This window comes from Anneissia japonica, unplaced genomic scaffold, assembly GCF_011630105.1.
Source record: "Anneissia japonica isolate Jap-2015-1 unplaced genomic scaffold, ASM1163010v1 scaffold2055_len368625_cov186, whole genome shotgun sequence".
In the NCBI taxonomy this organism is placed as follows: domain Eukaryota; kingdom Metazoa; phylum Echinodermata; class Crinoidea; order Comatulida; family Comatulidae; genus Anneissia; species Anneissia japonica.
This window is the reverse complement of record NW_022757341.1, coordinates 5,291-20,966: the sequence shown is the minus strand read 5'-3', so window position 1 is coordinate 20,966 and position 15,676 is coordinate 5,291. Positions and strand designations below refer to the sequence as shown.

General features: G+C 32.8%; 1 protein-coding gene and 1 long non-coding RNA gene across 3 annotated transcripts in view; both read left to right on the top strand.

Annotated features, from left to right (window-relative positions):
- Nucleotides 1-9,788, top strand: part of LOC117124648 (cyclic nucleotide-gated channel rod photoreceptor subunit alpha-like) — a 27,318-nt gene extending 17,530 nt beyond the window's left edge. For both annotated transcript variants that reach the window (XM_033270953.1, XM_033270952.1), the window contains exons 6-7: nucleotides 8,976-9,155; nucleotides 9,497-9,788. In XM_033270953.1, coding sequence (XP_033126844.1) covers nucleotides 8,976-9,155; nucleotides 9,497-9,580 — 264 coding nt within the window. In that variant the 3' untranslated portion in view covers nucleotides 9,581-9,788. The remainder of the gene's footprint in view (nucleotides 1-8,975; nucleotides 9,156-9,496) is intronic.
- Nucleotides 9,789-13,655: 3,867 nt separating this feature from the next.
- Nucleotides 13,656-15,422, top strand: LOC117124644. The gene is made up of 3 exons (XR_004447998.1): nucleotides 13,656-13,763; nucleotides 14,498-14,628; nucleotides 14,992-15,422. It is a non-coding gene; the product is annotated as an uncharacterized LOC117124644 (long non-coding RNA).
- The last annotated feature ends 254 nt before the right edge of the window (nucleotides 15,423-15,676 follow it).

The following is a 15,676-nucleotide window of genomic DNA, read 5'->3' as shown; positions in this document are numbered from 1 at the left end:
TATATATATTAAAAAATGAAGATTCCACGTTTGCTTCGATAAAATAAAAATATAGAAAGACAGCAATAGAAAACAGCTATGAGTTGTAAACATACTAGAAGCAATATAATTTATTAATTCACAAATATTTCAAACACTCCTGTGTTCTTCCTCAGGAATGTAGGTAAGAATGGCTCCGGAAAAATGGCCCTGGAAAAATTGCCTCATATGACAGGTAGGTAAAAATGGCCCCAATGAAAAATTCGGTAATAGAAATGATATATATATTTTTTTTAATCTTCAAATATTTAAATACTGTATAAGCAAGAATTGAATCAAGAAATAAAAAATGGCCCTCAATTATAAAATTCAAGAAAAAAAATAAATTAATGTTGTAAAATACCTTGTAGCAAAAATTTAATTAATAAATCAACATAAAGAATATGCATATTTGAGAACTAAAATAAATTAGTTTTTAGCTCCTATGAGTAGCTCTGGGAGTAGGTCTAAGTATTTTTTAAAATTATTAATATTATTAGATATTATTACTAGATTTGCAGCCAATTATTATTATTATTATTATTATTAATTTTGCTCTGATGGGAGGCTCTAAAACATTGATTCGGCACCAGTTTTGAACAACGAACTTGCAGGAAATGTTATAAACCATTTTCGCGAAATTTAAAATAAAAATTTCCAATAACGTGGCGAATACCAACTATGACGACTTTCAGAGGCCTGGCATTTCGCGGTACGTATTAATGTCATGGATAACATCAACAATAAATCTAAATTTCTAACGAGCACAAACATTTTAAAATGGAAAAACAGTACAGTAAAATGTACAATAGTCAGCGAGTTTGTCAAACAAGGTATAAAAAAAGTCTCGCCTTGGGTAGCATCTTTTTAAAGAAAATCATTAATTTCATTTAATTAAAAAACACAAGTTACTGATTGATTAAATAATTCTATTTTAAATAAGAAATGATTATGCACAGTAAAGGTAACATAGGACAACATTTAAAAGATCATTATATTAGTGCTACTGAAACTTTTAATTATTTTAAGGTTTTATCTAAGTGCAAATCCAAGTTCGATTGCTTAATTAAAGAAATGCTTTGGATCAAAGAACTAAAACCTACACTTGACAAACAAACTGATTCAGTCAAAGCCAAACTGTTTATCTAGTTAATCTGCTAAGAAGGGATAATTATTGCTTAGCTCCATTGTGGCTCCACACAGTACGCCCTATTGATATGTAAATTAATTACTTACTTCCTGTCACTGCTTGGCATTTTTGTTTTTAGTTTTTTCAATTTACTTGATCTTGAGAATGGTTACATGATGGACCCGAAACGTCGATCTTTCTTGTCATTAAATTTTGTTTTGAGATTATGTTCTTAATTGATTTAATAAATAAAAGCCACAAATAATAAGTTGATTTACTAAATTTAATTATGTAAAAATAGTCATGCTTTAACATAGATTAAAAATATGTTATGCCTTACTTATTTTTAATCTATGGTCTTTTTAATTAATTTTCTTTTTTTATTGGAAATTCCGTAGTGCGGAGTAAGTTTATCAAAACCCATTAGGTTTACAGTAATATAAAAATTTAGTTTATACAGAAATAGTATCTAAAATGATCTCAGATTCCAAAGTTAAAGCAAAAAATCTAATCTAAACACACAATATTAGGCAGGATGTATTATTTTTTCCTTTGAACTGAGATGAATATGTGATTTTTTTTAAATTTCTTTAAAAGCATTTGTTTTTTTAACAATTACAGCAGATGCAAATAATGTTCTGAGAGATAATCGAAAAACAATGGCCATTGAATAACATTTTTTGATAGTAGAAATAAAAGTTTTAAAAATGTTATTTCACTAACAAAGTAGAGTACTTCAACTACCAAAATATGCACATAACCACAAACTTCACTTTTGTTAAATATCAAATGAATTAACTTTACATGTTTTAAACAATGCAAATAAACAGTAGTTAAAGCATTTGGATCAATTGTGTGTTTGAATCACAAGTTTATGTATGGGAAAAGGGAGAGTCTTACTTTCTCGCAAACTTAGCAAATAAATTGTCTGCTTAGAGTTTATTCAAAGAAGTATTGCTTTTAGTAAACTGAATAATTAGGAATACATTTATTTAAGCAACTAATTTAGTTGCATACTTGGTTTTTACTCAACACTAACTAAATCCAAGTGCCTACTACTGGCTTAGAATTATATAAAGTTATGTATGGCAATTATGCTAAGAATTAAAATGGCGTGCGATTGTGAGGGTAGGGTGATTATGGTAGGATTAAATAGTATTGCTCAATCCCACAAACACACTGTAGAAAATCAAACAATTTAATTGTGATTGACTGACTTGGTATATCAATAATTATGATTGTAGAACTCTCTTTTTCTTAAAAAAAAAAAAATAATTTGGTGTTCATACTAACCCACTGTTTGTGGGGTTTACCAATACACAGATTGAATTTCTGGAAAATTGTGATTCTGCTTCCGTGAAATCGGCCACAAGTAAATTATGTTAGTATTAATAAATGCATGATTTATGTTGATTTATTGATTATGTTGTTGCTATTTTTTAACATTTAAATGGAAAAAAAAATAAAAGTGTAATTCATGGCTTTTTATTTATCTTTGAATATTTTATCATTGAATATTAATTCTTGCAAAAAGGAAAATGTAAATGGCAATTTGTTTGATGTTAGATTCCTTTTAAAAACTAAATTATTTAAGATAAAAAAATGCATATATTGACTCAAGAAAATCAGTTTTAATACAGAATTTGATTATTGGGGATATTCCTTTTAAAACCTAAATTAGTTAAGATAAAAAAATGCATATAATGACTCGAGAAAATCAGTTTTAATTCAGAATTTGATTATTGGGGCCATTTTTACCTACCTGTCATATGGGGCCATTTTTACCGGGGCCATTGTTTCCGGGGCCATTATTTCCGGGGCCATTTTTTCCGGGCCATTTTTCCCGGGGCCATTCTTACCGTACACCCTTCTTCAGTGTGGACCCCCTCCACTTACTTGTGATTCTTCTAACGTTATTTACATTTTATTTTGTAACAAATGTCAAATTGGTAATTACATTGGAGAGACTGGCACTAAATTCTGCCTCCGATTTAATAATCACAAAAAAAACCCATCAGAGACAACTCCACTGGTTTCCCAGTAGCCTGTCACTTCAATCTACCTAACCATAGCATTAATGACATAAGATTTATTTCGGTCGCTAATAACTTTTTATCCCTCTCACATAGACGCAAAGAAGAATTGAAGTGGATTCTTAGAACCAATTCTTATATTAACGGTTTAAATAAAGATTTAGATTACTTATCAGACTATTCATTTATATATACTTAATTTTTTTCTTGGTTCCTAGGCCTTTATCCAGCTTTTATCTACTTTGTTTATTGCATATTAAGTAGAACGTTTAGGATGCGCATCTTATTATGCGCCTTTGTTCTTTACCGCTGATTCGATGTTCTGTTTTCGTTTCGTGTGTGAATGTTGCTGTACTTTGTATTTTTTGTCAGTTGTCCTCACACTGAGGAAGAACACAGGAGTGTTTGAAATATTTGTGAATTAATAAATTATATTGTTTCTAGTATGTTTACAACTCATAGCTGTTTTCTATTGCTGTCTTTCTATATTTTTTATTTATCGAAGCAAACGTGGAATCTTCATTCTTTAATATATATATATGTATATATATATACAAATATATATATATATATATATATATATATACATATATATATATACATATATATATATTGTCATTCTTTTGTTACAAATAAGCAAATAAGAATAAAAACAATAAGAGGCGAGTTGGTTGGCCGAGCGGTTAAGTCAGGGGCGCCGTAACCTTTTAAATTTGCTGTAGTATCGGTGCTGGTTCAACCGGCTCACTCGCCGGGGTCCGATGTTGTGGAGGGGGAAATAGCCCCTATGTATTATGTTGATTTTATATATACTTGGTAGTTCGAGGAACTAAAAAATAATATCATTATAAATACCTTCAATGGCACAATAATTATAATTATATTTGTCAACTGATTGGTCAACATATGGGTTGGTGGATGCACAAGGTCATTTTTATTCTGAAAGAACACCTCTCAGTGGACCTTAATTATTGATACTTATGTAGGCCTACTGGTCCTGTCGTAATAAAGAATAGTTAGTCGCTATTAGTGAGTTGCTAAAATGTCAGGAAAAGGGAGTCGAATTGCTTATATGGATGTTCGCTTATGGAAAGAAATGCCTATATTGCTGCCGGGGGTGGTGGGGAATAAAATGTTCAGGCCTGCCAATTACTCTTCCTTTTCTAATAAATGTGGTATATCACGCTCTGTAAAATTAAGGAAAGGGGTAGGGCACTGGGACATACAGTACTTTCCTCAAGATATTTGCAAAAATTATTGATGCTATAACAGAGGTGATGTGATATCGCTACTGCAGAGGTATACAGATGTAAAGGACATAAAACGCTTCTTCAGAGGTCCCTCACGACACCCAATGAATAAAATTTTAAATAGAATATTTACAAATTATTAGTTTAAGAATAGCTCTCAAAACTCTATTGTTGTCCCTTTTGTGCACAAACCCCCAATGCTGGACCCTCAAATTTCCAAAGGTTCACTTTGTAAAACCCATTTTTACTATCGTTCCTAATTATTGCCAAATGCTGTAGCATGCATTTCATTTACCATCTCTTCTAACTGTTAATATTTAATAAATGTGGTACGAGTATGTTATTTTGCGGCTTTATCCATATTAACAACTTCTAGGCATACATATGTACAGGTGTCAGGACATGAAGCGCTACTTCTTCAGGTCCCCAATAACCCCAAAATTATGGTTTTGCAGAAATCTACTATATAGGCCCAAAGCTTTGCCCCCAAACCACCAAGGGCACTGCCCTTTATCCATCTTGGATCATAGGTGGCATGCAGACTAAAGACCATGTTGCTAGCAAAATGCATCCCCACCCCCATCGAAATTGTCACGGGAAGAAATGTGCATCCTTATACTGACCCCCATGGCAAAAGGGCATAACTGACATTTTTGGCGAAAATAAGTTATATAGCCTAGTGGGGTCAGTACATCATGTTACACATGTTGACAGAAAAAAAATTGTAAAAAAGTGTCCCCCGGCTAGATAGGGGCATGGCAAAAGGGCATAACTACACAATTTTCAGTAAATTCCCAAGGCAAAAGGGCATAACTGCAAAGATAGGCTGTGATACGCTGAATCGTGACGTTCTTTCAACAGCCAACTAATTAGAACAGAGCTTTCTCCCTGGTTACAATGAAGGTTGCATGTTAAGTTTTATTATTTTTATTATTCTTACTGTTTGTGTACTCACAATTTGTAAATAGAAATTGGTTAAATAGTATGATTCTTGACAGTAGCATATGTCTAGTTAATGTTAGGCAAACATGGTAAGTCTAGTTAATTTATGCTATATAATCTTGCCTTACTTTGAATGGCAACAGTTTAATACTATGGAAATAAACTATGGGAAAATATGAAATCAAATACTAAAACACATTTTAGTGCTAAATAAATTACACATTTTGCTTAATATCTGCAAAATATCAAATTGTCAGTTATGCCCTTTTGCCATGGGAATAGGCCAGAATAGGCCTTGATAGATTATGGTGAGCCCAGTGAGGTTCAAAATCGGGCGATCATTATAGGCTTTATGAGAGCGTCTAACTACTATAGAAAAACGAAGCCCAAACCTCTATTTGTACCAAAAATTTACTATATTTAGCCCAGGTGAAGTTTTTGATTAAAACATTTTTTTAAACCGTCTGTAATATTTTGACACTATTATTGATCAGTGAGGTATAATATATAACACACAGGATATAGTTAAATCTCAACAAAAATAAAAAACTTTAACCAAAAAAAATTGCCAAATTGGGAATTTTAAAAACCTTTACGTAAGATGTTATTGACTAGTAAGGTAATATATAATTGGTTAAAATGTATTTTTTACATAGAACTGCAATTATAGTTTTATATAGACAAATCTAATTTTTTCCCAATGCCTTTATAAGATTCTAATATATTATTGACTATCGAGGTATAATACTGTATTGGTTAAAATGTATTTTTACATACAGAGCAAATCAGTATAAATATCAAAAAATTCTATTTTGTACCGAAAATCGTCGTTTAAACTAAAAAATAGGCACAATTGTGATTCTTTAAGACTGTAATGTCAGATTCTGACACATTATTGATCAGTGAGGTATGATATCGATTAAAATATATTTTTACATGCAGAGCATGTTAGTTATAATTTAAATGTCAACAGATCTATAATTTTTAACAAGAAAAATAATATTTTTCGCCTTAAAATGACAAAACAATTGTGTTTTTTTTACATATGAATTCTTAGGCCACATTTTTGCAACGAAACAATCAAATTTAATTGGCCCATATTCACTGCAGCGAATTGACCTTCAGAAGCCTTTGTTATCCTTTTTATAAGTGGTAATTATTAGGCCTGCTTTTGGTTTTTATGCATTGTTTGAGTCTTAAATATTATTATTAACAGTAGTACTGTTCTAGTTTAACAATTTTACAATCTAGGCTATAATGGTCATTCATATTTTACTACGCACTTTTCCTAGCCAGCCTGAATCCGGCTATCGAAGACCTGCTCGATAATGGTACGTTCCTGCTTCTTACCAGCTGGCAAAGAACCCTACAACCGTTTGTTTTAGAATTTTACATTGTCAAACAATAACACTCAGTAAATGTTGACAACATATTATTACTTAATGAGTATGTAGAAGGTGGAAATAAAATACCTAAAGGAAATTGGCCAATTTAAGGCAAAGATTCATAACAACAGTACAACGCAGATTCATTCATTAACAATAACGGAAGGCTATACAAAAGCTATAAATTTTCGCTGGCATAATGCTTAGATAGGATTGTTAATTCATATTGAAATTAGTGTTTTGACGGTGAATTTTTTCATCCAATGAGAATATATTTTATATGAGAAGAATCTATGAATATTCAACTCTCATTTTACCGGAGGAACTACAAGATAATATTGATTGGTAAACAGTCGAAATGGCAATTTAAAGCCAACGAAGTCGCTAAATAGAGATAAAAATGCAGTCTCTACGCGGTGGTGTGGGGTCAGCATAGCACCAATCGAAAAGTGAAAAATGACGGTGACTTTTTTCAAGCAATACAATTATAAGAAATACTAAAGCAATAAGAAAAGAATTGCCTTTCAAATGCCGAATGGAACACAAAGTATTTGCTGAGATACGACTGTGGAAAGACGAAAAATGACCCCAAAAATGCAGCGTGAAACACTAATTTGCTAGGCTATTCTCTCTCTTAAACAAAAATGTTGCTAGAATAATCCCTATGACCCTTATGTCAGGATTCTGACATGTTATCGACAAGTGAGGTATACTTTTGATTAGAATATTTTTACATGCAAAGCATATCAGGTATATTTTAAATGTCATAAAATCCTTATTTATTTCAAAAAAAATTATGTTTTTAGCCAAAAAAAGTGTCAACAAGTAGAGTTTTTTATTTATTTATTTTTTGGTTTTGTTGATAAAACTATTTCATTCTTATATGCTTATTGTGAAAAAAGGAATGACTATATAGATTCTAAGCCTGTTTGTACAAGTAGGCCCTGTACTATAATAGTCAAAAATACTAAAATATTTATAAAAAAAAAAAAAACATTTTTCCCAAAAAATTCTATTTTTACACCAAAAATTCAATTTTTTACCCCCCAAATATTTTTTTTTTGGCTCCAGAGATTTTCAAATTGTATGCCCTTACTAATATCTGTATCAAATTTGGCACTTTTGTCATGCAGGTAATCCAATTATTAGTCTATGCTCAAGGTTAAAATCAAGATTAACATAAAAGCGACTTTTTCGTTTAAAAAATCTGTTATTTTCTTTATATTTTTTCATCTTTATTTGCTTATTTCTGACTAAACAATATTGATTCTGAACCTATTTCTACAGGTAGGGCTTGCACTATAGCAGTAAAAAAAAAACATATTGAAAACTGTATTTTTGCCAAAAACGCGATTTTTTAACCCAAAAATAAGATTTTATTTTTGGCTCCAGAGATTTTCTTGAAAAGCAAGTTGATAAAAGTATCTCCACCAAAAATTAAAGTCTTGTCATCCGTGTAATGATTCTTCCATATTTTGACGTTAAGACACTCTACTATATTAGTTTTTGTTTATTAAACATGGTCGATCCATCATACTCCTATAGCATTAATTAATACGGTATTCATCAAAAACGATATTATTTTGTGAATGTGTCGCAAAATCCGTTTATCATTGTGAAGATAGTTTAAGTAGACCTATAAGTTACGTCTTACCTAATACCTTTTCTATGGAAGGCCAAGTGTAATGTAAAATCTACGTAATAATACTACATGTCGTTATGCTTAAACTCGAAAACTGATTGAATCTGATTGTTATATTTTCCCTCAAAATTCACTCTACTTTTTTGTTGGTAGGATAGGATAGTCAGATGCCACTTTCACTTGAGCTCCTGTGAGTTCTGTTCCAGCGAGCTCTTAATGGGAGCTTCAACGTGCTGGAGGACGGAGCGGTGAAAAGGGTTCCTCTGCGTTTATTTTCTTTTTTGGTTACTGTTAGGATATTTTATGTTCAAGTTCTTTTATGTGGAAAGCGCTTAGAAGCATTGTTTTGCATTTCGCTCTATATTATTATTATTATTATTATTATTATTATTATTATTATTATTATTATTATTATTATTATTTCGTTAACTAGGAAAAGCATAAAAACATAGTTTTGAATTTGTTAAAGTATTAGACTACTACCCGAATACCCCTTCCGCTTTTTATATAATATTATTCGTCCATTTATAAGAGTTTAATTATCTTAATGATAATATTTTGATAACAAATTTTAAGGTAATGATTCAAGACAAAGACACAGGGCAAAATGTAGTAGTGGCAACCTTACGAGAGGGAAACTACTTTGGTGAAATAAGTTTGCTGAAATTGGACGAAGGGCAGAACAGAAGAACAGCTGATGTGGTGTCAGTTGGCTATTCGGAACTGCTGTGTCTATCCAAGAAAGATCTCATGATGGTAAAAAATACTCCTGCCAATATTACATTACACCACATGTCACTCTTCACATTTTCCATTTTTTTAAATTGTTGTAATTTGTTTTAATTGGTCTTTGTTTTTGTGAGACTGTACTTTTGTGATCCATGGGGTTCTTGAATAATGATCAATGTTAAGCCTACCAATGTTTTTCCGAATTATTGAGGTTTTGCTAGAGCTTCATCATGGGTAAAGCTCCGAGAGGGCCACCTCTGATTATTTTTATTATATATTGCTGTTATTGTTAATGTATGTATGTATATTATTTTTGTATGTATGTAGTCTCATTATTTTATCCAGCACAATACTCTTTTTTTCATTAGGCTTTGGTAGAATATCCTGACGCAAAAAAAATTTTGGAGAAACATGGCCGAGACAGGATGGAGAAAAACAGAGAAGCAACGTAATAACTACAATAAATAAAAATAAATTAATATCAAACAATATAAAGTTTATAAACACTTTATCGAAATGAGATGCCGTCTATGAAATAATTGCCGAATTCTCTGTGTCATCCATACGATGTGTTTCCTTGTGGTAATGGCAATTGTACAGTCCTTGCTAAAACCCCTGATTTGTTTTGGGTTTATGGAGCACACTGGGGTGCAACTTAAAAAGGGCCATTAACGTTTATTGGAATCAATTTTAGTTTATGTGTATAAAATTTCCTGCACGTCCCCCGTTCAAAACTGGCACCGAATCAATGGGCCGAGTGTTTTAGAGCTTCCCATCGGAGCCAATAATAATAATATAAATAATTGGCCGCTAACAATAATAACAATTCTTGGTCATAAGGGCCGCCCATACAAAAAAAAATTATTATAGCAAAATAGATATAATTACCAAAATAGATCTATTACCTATTTCTAATCAATCAGCATGGTACACCTAAAAACTTTATTTTGTAGAAAGTACTTATAACCTAACTTCACAACCATATAGCCTAACGTTTGAACGTTCCTACAACGTTTAAAAACGTTATGGAAACGTTCTGTGTTTGCCCTACGCGCCAGTGTACAGGGCCTGGGGGGGGGGGGGGGGGGGGGGACCCAGTAGGGGAAACGGGGCGCACGTGCTCGTACCCATAGTCGGCAAGCCCGTACCCCAAGTTCAGTGTGAGATTTACCTTTGTATTTCAAACATTATGCAAAGAGTATTATTTGTTTTGATAGTAATCATGTTAAACTATATTATTAAAGACAATCTTGCTGAATGTAGACACTGGTCTTCGCTGAGCTCAGCTGCTCTTGAAGACCTTATTGCTAGACGAAAACCTTTTAGCTGGCTGATGTGTGGGAAGGAGCCCATAGGCCTCACATGGCTTACAGGTTAACTCCTACCCAAGAAAGAAATGTATTAATTCATTATTGTCGAGGTCTCGATACTCAACTAGACGCAGGGTTTCCGGAGCGCCACCCTCATCGGCGTGTGCGAAGCACAACCCAGAGTCAGAAGTGGAATGTGAAATTTCGATATGGTTTTTTAGTCAGATTTGCGAGAAAAACTTCAGATACCCGTATTTCTCGACTGAGATGTCAATGGGATCTGCAATTTGCATGGCAAGGAGATGGTGCTACCCTTAATTCGTATTAATTGAAATTACGCATACAAACCTAGTAGTTATTAATATTTTGGTTATAACAGAACATTTTTATTTTTGGTGACATCACACTCACGCTATAGTTAGCATGCATACGTCATAAGCTAGATTACGTCACCTTTTCCTGGTAAGGCAAACTTTCCCGGCGTGCTTTTTTCATGGATAACACCACTGCTTTGCTCATGGATGCCTTGTCTAGCTAGGGCTACAAGAGCCGCATTGTATAATACTTAAATAAGGTACGTCTGCAACTGAAGTATTCTTGGTTATTTCTTTTTTCTTATTTTAATTAATTTCTTTCAAAAGTGTACTTTCTATCACATATAATTATACTGTCTACCCCGCTACACAGTACATCAGTAGGCTAGGCCCCCCTCTCCTACAGTCCAGACGTTTGCTAGGCAACAGAACGTGATTGCACCTTACTTATTCCCAGGTGTTTATGTAACATTTGCATATTGTTAACTAACCAGTTGCGTGTATTCCTTTGTGAAAATAAGTACCGTGGCGTACTCATTTTCACAAAGCATTTGCATCCCTTCTTGGAGAGAGGAAACTTCGAAATAATTGTCTCCATATCTTCGCTAATTAGGCCTAATCACCGTATTTTAGCTTACATTTATGCATGGAGGGAGCACTTAAAATGTACAATAATCATTTCACTACAAGACAAATCCCAAGCTTTATTTATGCATTACATAAATAGTTTCATCTTGCTGTTACTACTCCAACATCACTGGCGCATGGTAAGAACCAACTGACTGCAGACAATTTCCGGTCACACATTACTCTCTATAACGCAGCACCCTGTAGTTCCGTCACCTCTGTGGGTCTTTCCCTTATTAGACAAATAACCTAGTTTATAACGAGCTCAGAATAGCGCACCCTATCGGTATGCTGCTCCTCCTTCTCTCTCAATTAAACAATCTTGTTAGGTAGTAGGCATCCTAATATATAATTTTAATAATAAAAATAATAACAACAACAACAACAACAACAACAACAACAACAACAGCAGCAGCAGCAGCAGCAGCAGCAGCAACAACAACAACAACAATAGACAACAACAACAATAATAGATTTATAAAGCGCCTAATGCAAACAAATAGCCTCAAATCGCTAAAGATATCTGTTGACGAAGTTAACCATATTGTATGAAGAGGCAAGTCTTTAGGGTTTTTATCGTCGGGGACAGTCTTAAGCCGTCGTGAGAAATATTAAACATGTTTAATATTCCACGACGCGACTGCCCCCGACGCAAACCATCGTGTCTGAGTTGGCCTTAAGTCACATTTAAACGTCGACACTGGTCTTACTGAGTCTTCGCAAATTTTTGCCCTTTGTCAGCTGCAGCTGCCACCAACTATGCATCTCCGGTCCTGTAAGTGGTCATGCTTTATACGATAAACGTGACCTAACCACCTCAACCTACGCTGTTTCAGCCATGTATACAAGCTGGCAGAACCTCAACATTTTACACCTTATCTTTACAGGGTATATGCAAAGGATGCGTTTTAGGTTTCTATGGTGAAAGGTGGTAAGTGTTTTCTCCTGTTTGGCATGTGGTCCAGAACTCGTTTTGTTTGTTTTTGTTTCCGTTTTTTTTTTTTTTATTCATTTCGTTAGGCCAATCAGAACATATGACGTGACTACATAATCGATTCGAAAAAAAAATCGCTAGTCGAGTATGGATTATCCTTGTTTGGGATAGGAGTGATCAATCCACGATTTATTATAAGTAGCGTACAGAAACGAGTAGGAACATCAACATCATCATCAATTAACATACTGATCACTAGGCAAATGTTTATGAGTGGTCAGAGTCCTATACCTAGAGTGTAAGCTTAGCTTATCTACTACTACCGTATCAGACTGGTATAGGACTATGATAGACCTACAGTAGTTCCTACCCATACATAAAAATTCTAAAGAACTTTAAAGACCTTCTATAGAGACTAATCAATTTCTACAGAAAAATTATAATTGTTTTATAGAGGAACTAGTTTCTATAGAATTCTATAACATACTATATACACATATTATTGTAATTTCTATGTTTTTAATTTTTTTGTTTCATTCAATATTTTATTGACACATTCGTGTCTGACTTGTATAGTCTTACCAACATGTTTTACATCTTGTATATTCTATAGAATTTCTATAGAATATTCTATACAAATGATATGACAAGTTCTCTATAATAAAACTATAAAATTTCTATATTTATTCTATAAAAAATTATAGTCCTTACCTGTATTTTTTGTTAATGTATTATAACAATTTTATAGGGATTATCTCTATAGGAACATATAAAATCTATATAGAGTATAATATATATGAAATTTCAATATAAATTTATTTATTTACAGTATATTCTGTAGAACTGTATAATATTTTAAACAGTCATTTTAAAAACTGTAACTTTTAATAGTCTGTAGAAAATATATATAAAAACTCTATGGAAACGTTTATAATTTGTAAAATTGTTTCTCTATAGAAAGTATATATAAAATGAATACGAACGCTATGGAAGGGTTATCTGTAAATGAAATATTAAAAATTATTTTGAAAATTATATCTATAAAAAATATGTATAGAATGTATATATAAAATCTATTCAAACTCTATGGAAAAATTTCTGGAACCGCTAATACATTGGTGGCCTTATGGGAACTTAATGGGGGGGGGGAGGGGTCTGTAGTCCCCTAAACTTATCCCTCACCTATTAACTTGACAAAATGTTGACAGCAAAATGTTATCAACAGCCTAACCTGTTTTCTGTGATAGCCCACCTTCCAACCAATACATGTTAGTGTCGAATTGCACAAATCTGATTGGTCACACCATCAGCTGATTTGAATTGTCACTTCATGTAGAGCCAACGGAAGCGGTAGTATTTTGAATTTTTCTCTGGACTTTCGTGATATTAGGCAGTTATAAATTCATACTTCTTGGAAGTATTTTAGCAATACTGCATTCACTATCAAGTGGTAAGAGTTGGTTTTGTTTTATTATTTAGTTAGTTTACTACTCTAGCAGACACGCTATCCTCCTCCTAGGCCTAGTAGTAGTGGTAGATGAAGGCTGGAATGAAGAGGCCTGGCCTAGCCTGAGGCCTACAGTAGCTGTACCGGTACTAGCCTAGCCGCCGTACAGAGACAGACAGAACTGAGGTTCTCTGTTCTCTCTAGGCCATTGAGGATATAGGGCTAGGCCTAGAAGCTGGGCGTTTTGTTGGCCTAGCTAAGCTGTAAGTTAATTGCCCCATAGTCTAGCATGTCATAAGAAGAGTGGTAAATTGCATTTGGGCCGTGTCCTCACTAATGTCTATGATGCTTTAATAAAATAATGGGTTTAGGGTTAACCGGAGAGGGGGTGGTGTAAAGAATTGTATCATTATTTGCAGAAAGTTAATGTATTAAATCCACAGTAGGCCTAGGCTATACTATAACATAAGTGGTGATTTTATTTCAGGATACTCAAGTCTCAGTTACTACTGTAATTAAGTGAAAACTCAATCCGGTCAACTCAATCTTGTAGTTGAAAGCATTAATGTTTGTTTAAAGACGTATCTGTAAAGGAACAGAAAAAATTACCTGACATTCTATAGTGCTTTAATAAAATAATCGGTTAACGTGTAAAAAAAGAATTGTATCATTATTTGGAGAAAGTTAATGTAATCAAAAGGCCTATACTAACAACATAAATGGTGATTTTATTTCAGGATACCCAAGTCTCGGTAACTACTGTAAGTGAAAACTCAATCCAGTCAACTCAATCATTGTAGTAGGAAAGCATTAATGTTTGTTTGAAGACGTATCGGTGAAGGCCAGAAAATTACCTGACTTACTAAAGGTGAATATAATGTTTTGTTGACGTTTTATTTTTACTTTCCTGTACTATTAATTATTAACAACATGCTATAGATGATGATGTCGTTTACACGATAGAGTTTAATCAAATTTAATGTGTACATATTAGGCCTATATAGGCCTTAAGGGATATTGAAATTGTAGTGTAGGCTAAGCTGTTTTGAAAACTAAAAAAAAAAATAATAATTTTCTTTTGTTTAAAAAATAAGTAACTGCTAGTCTGTCATTAGTTACATATATGTATATTATTCATATTTTAATACAATAATAAAGGATAAAGGGATGTAATACATTTAATAGCGGTTTCTATAATATGCGCTCTATTTTGTTTTGTTATATCTTTCAGCAAGAGTGAAACTCCGAGAAATGTTAGTACAAGTCACAGTGATTTAATATTTCAAACTAGATTTGTTCAACGGCATAATTCATACAAATTTAGCTTGGTACCATCGGACAAGAAAAGGCATGGTTATGGACAGTTTCTGCTGCAATATCACAAAGAATGCTGGTTTATGCACACCTGTAACACAAATGGTTCTTGAATATTGTTTTATATAATGAACTCTTGTAATAGGACTACATTACGAAAAAAACCGGACTGTAAAAGCAAAGAAATGTAGAATAGCCTTGAATTTGAGGTACAGTATGTTTAGTAGTAAGACATTAGCAAAACGATAATATATGAAGGGGTATGCTAGTAAATGAGACCATAGGGAAGCAATGTCCCTGTCGTATGATGTTTGTTGATGTTTTAAATTAAAGAAATTATGGTTTGTATATGAACTCATAGTGTATTTTGTAAGTCTGCAGAAGTTGATTAAAGCCATTGTTACCAATTGGAACTGGGACCATTGCAAACCAATTGAAATTGGGGCCAGTTAAAGTTGAAGAGCAGTTGAATTGTCCAAAAACACACAACACCCACATTTTTTTTTTTAGAATACACAAATTTTCTATATAAAATCGTTCAATTTATATACACTTTCTTTATACAGTAATTGTATAGAATTTCTATTCGCATATTTAATGTA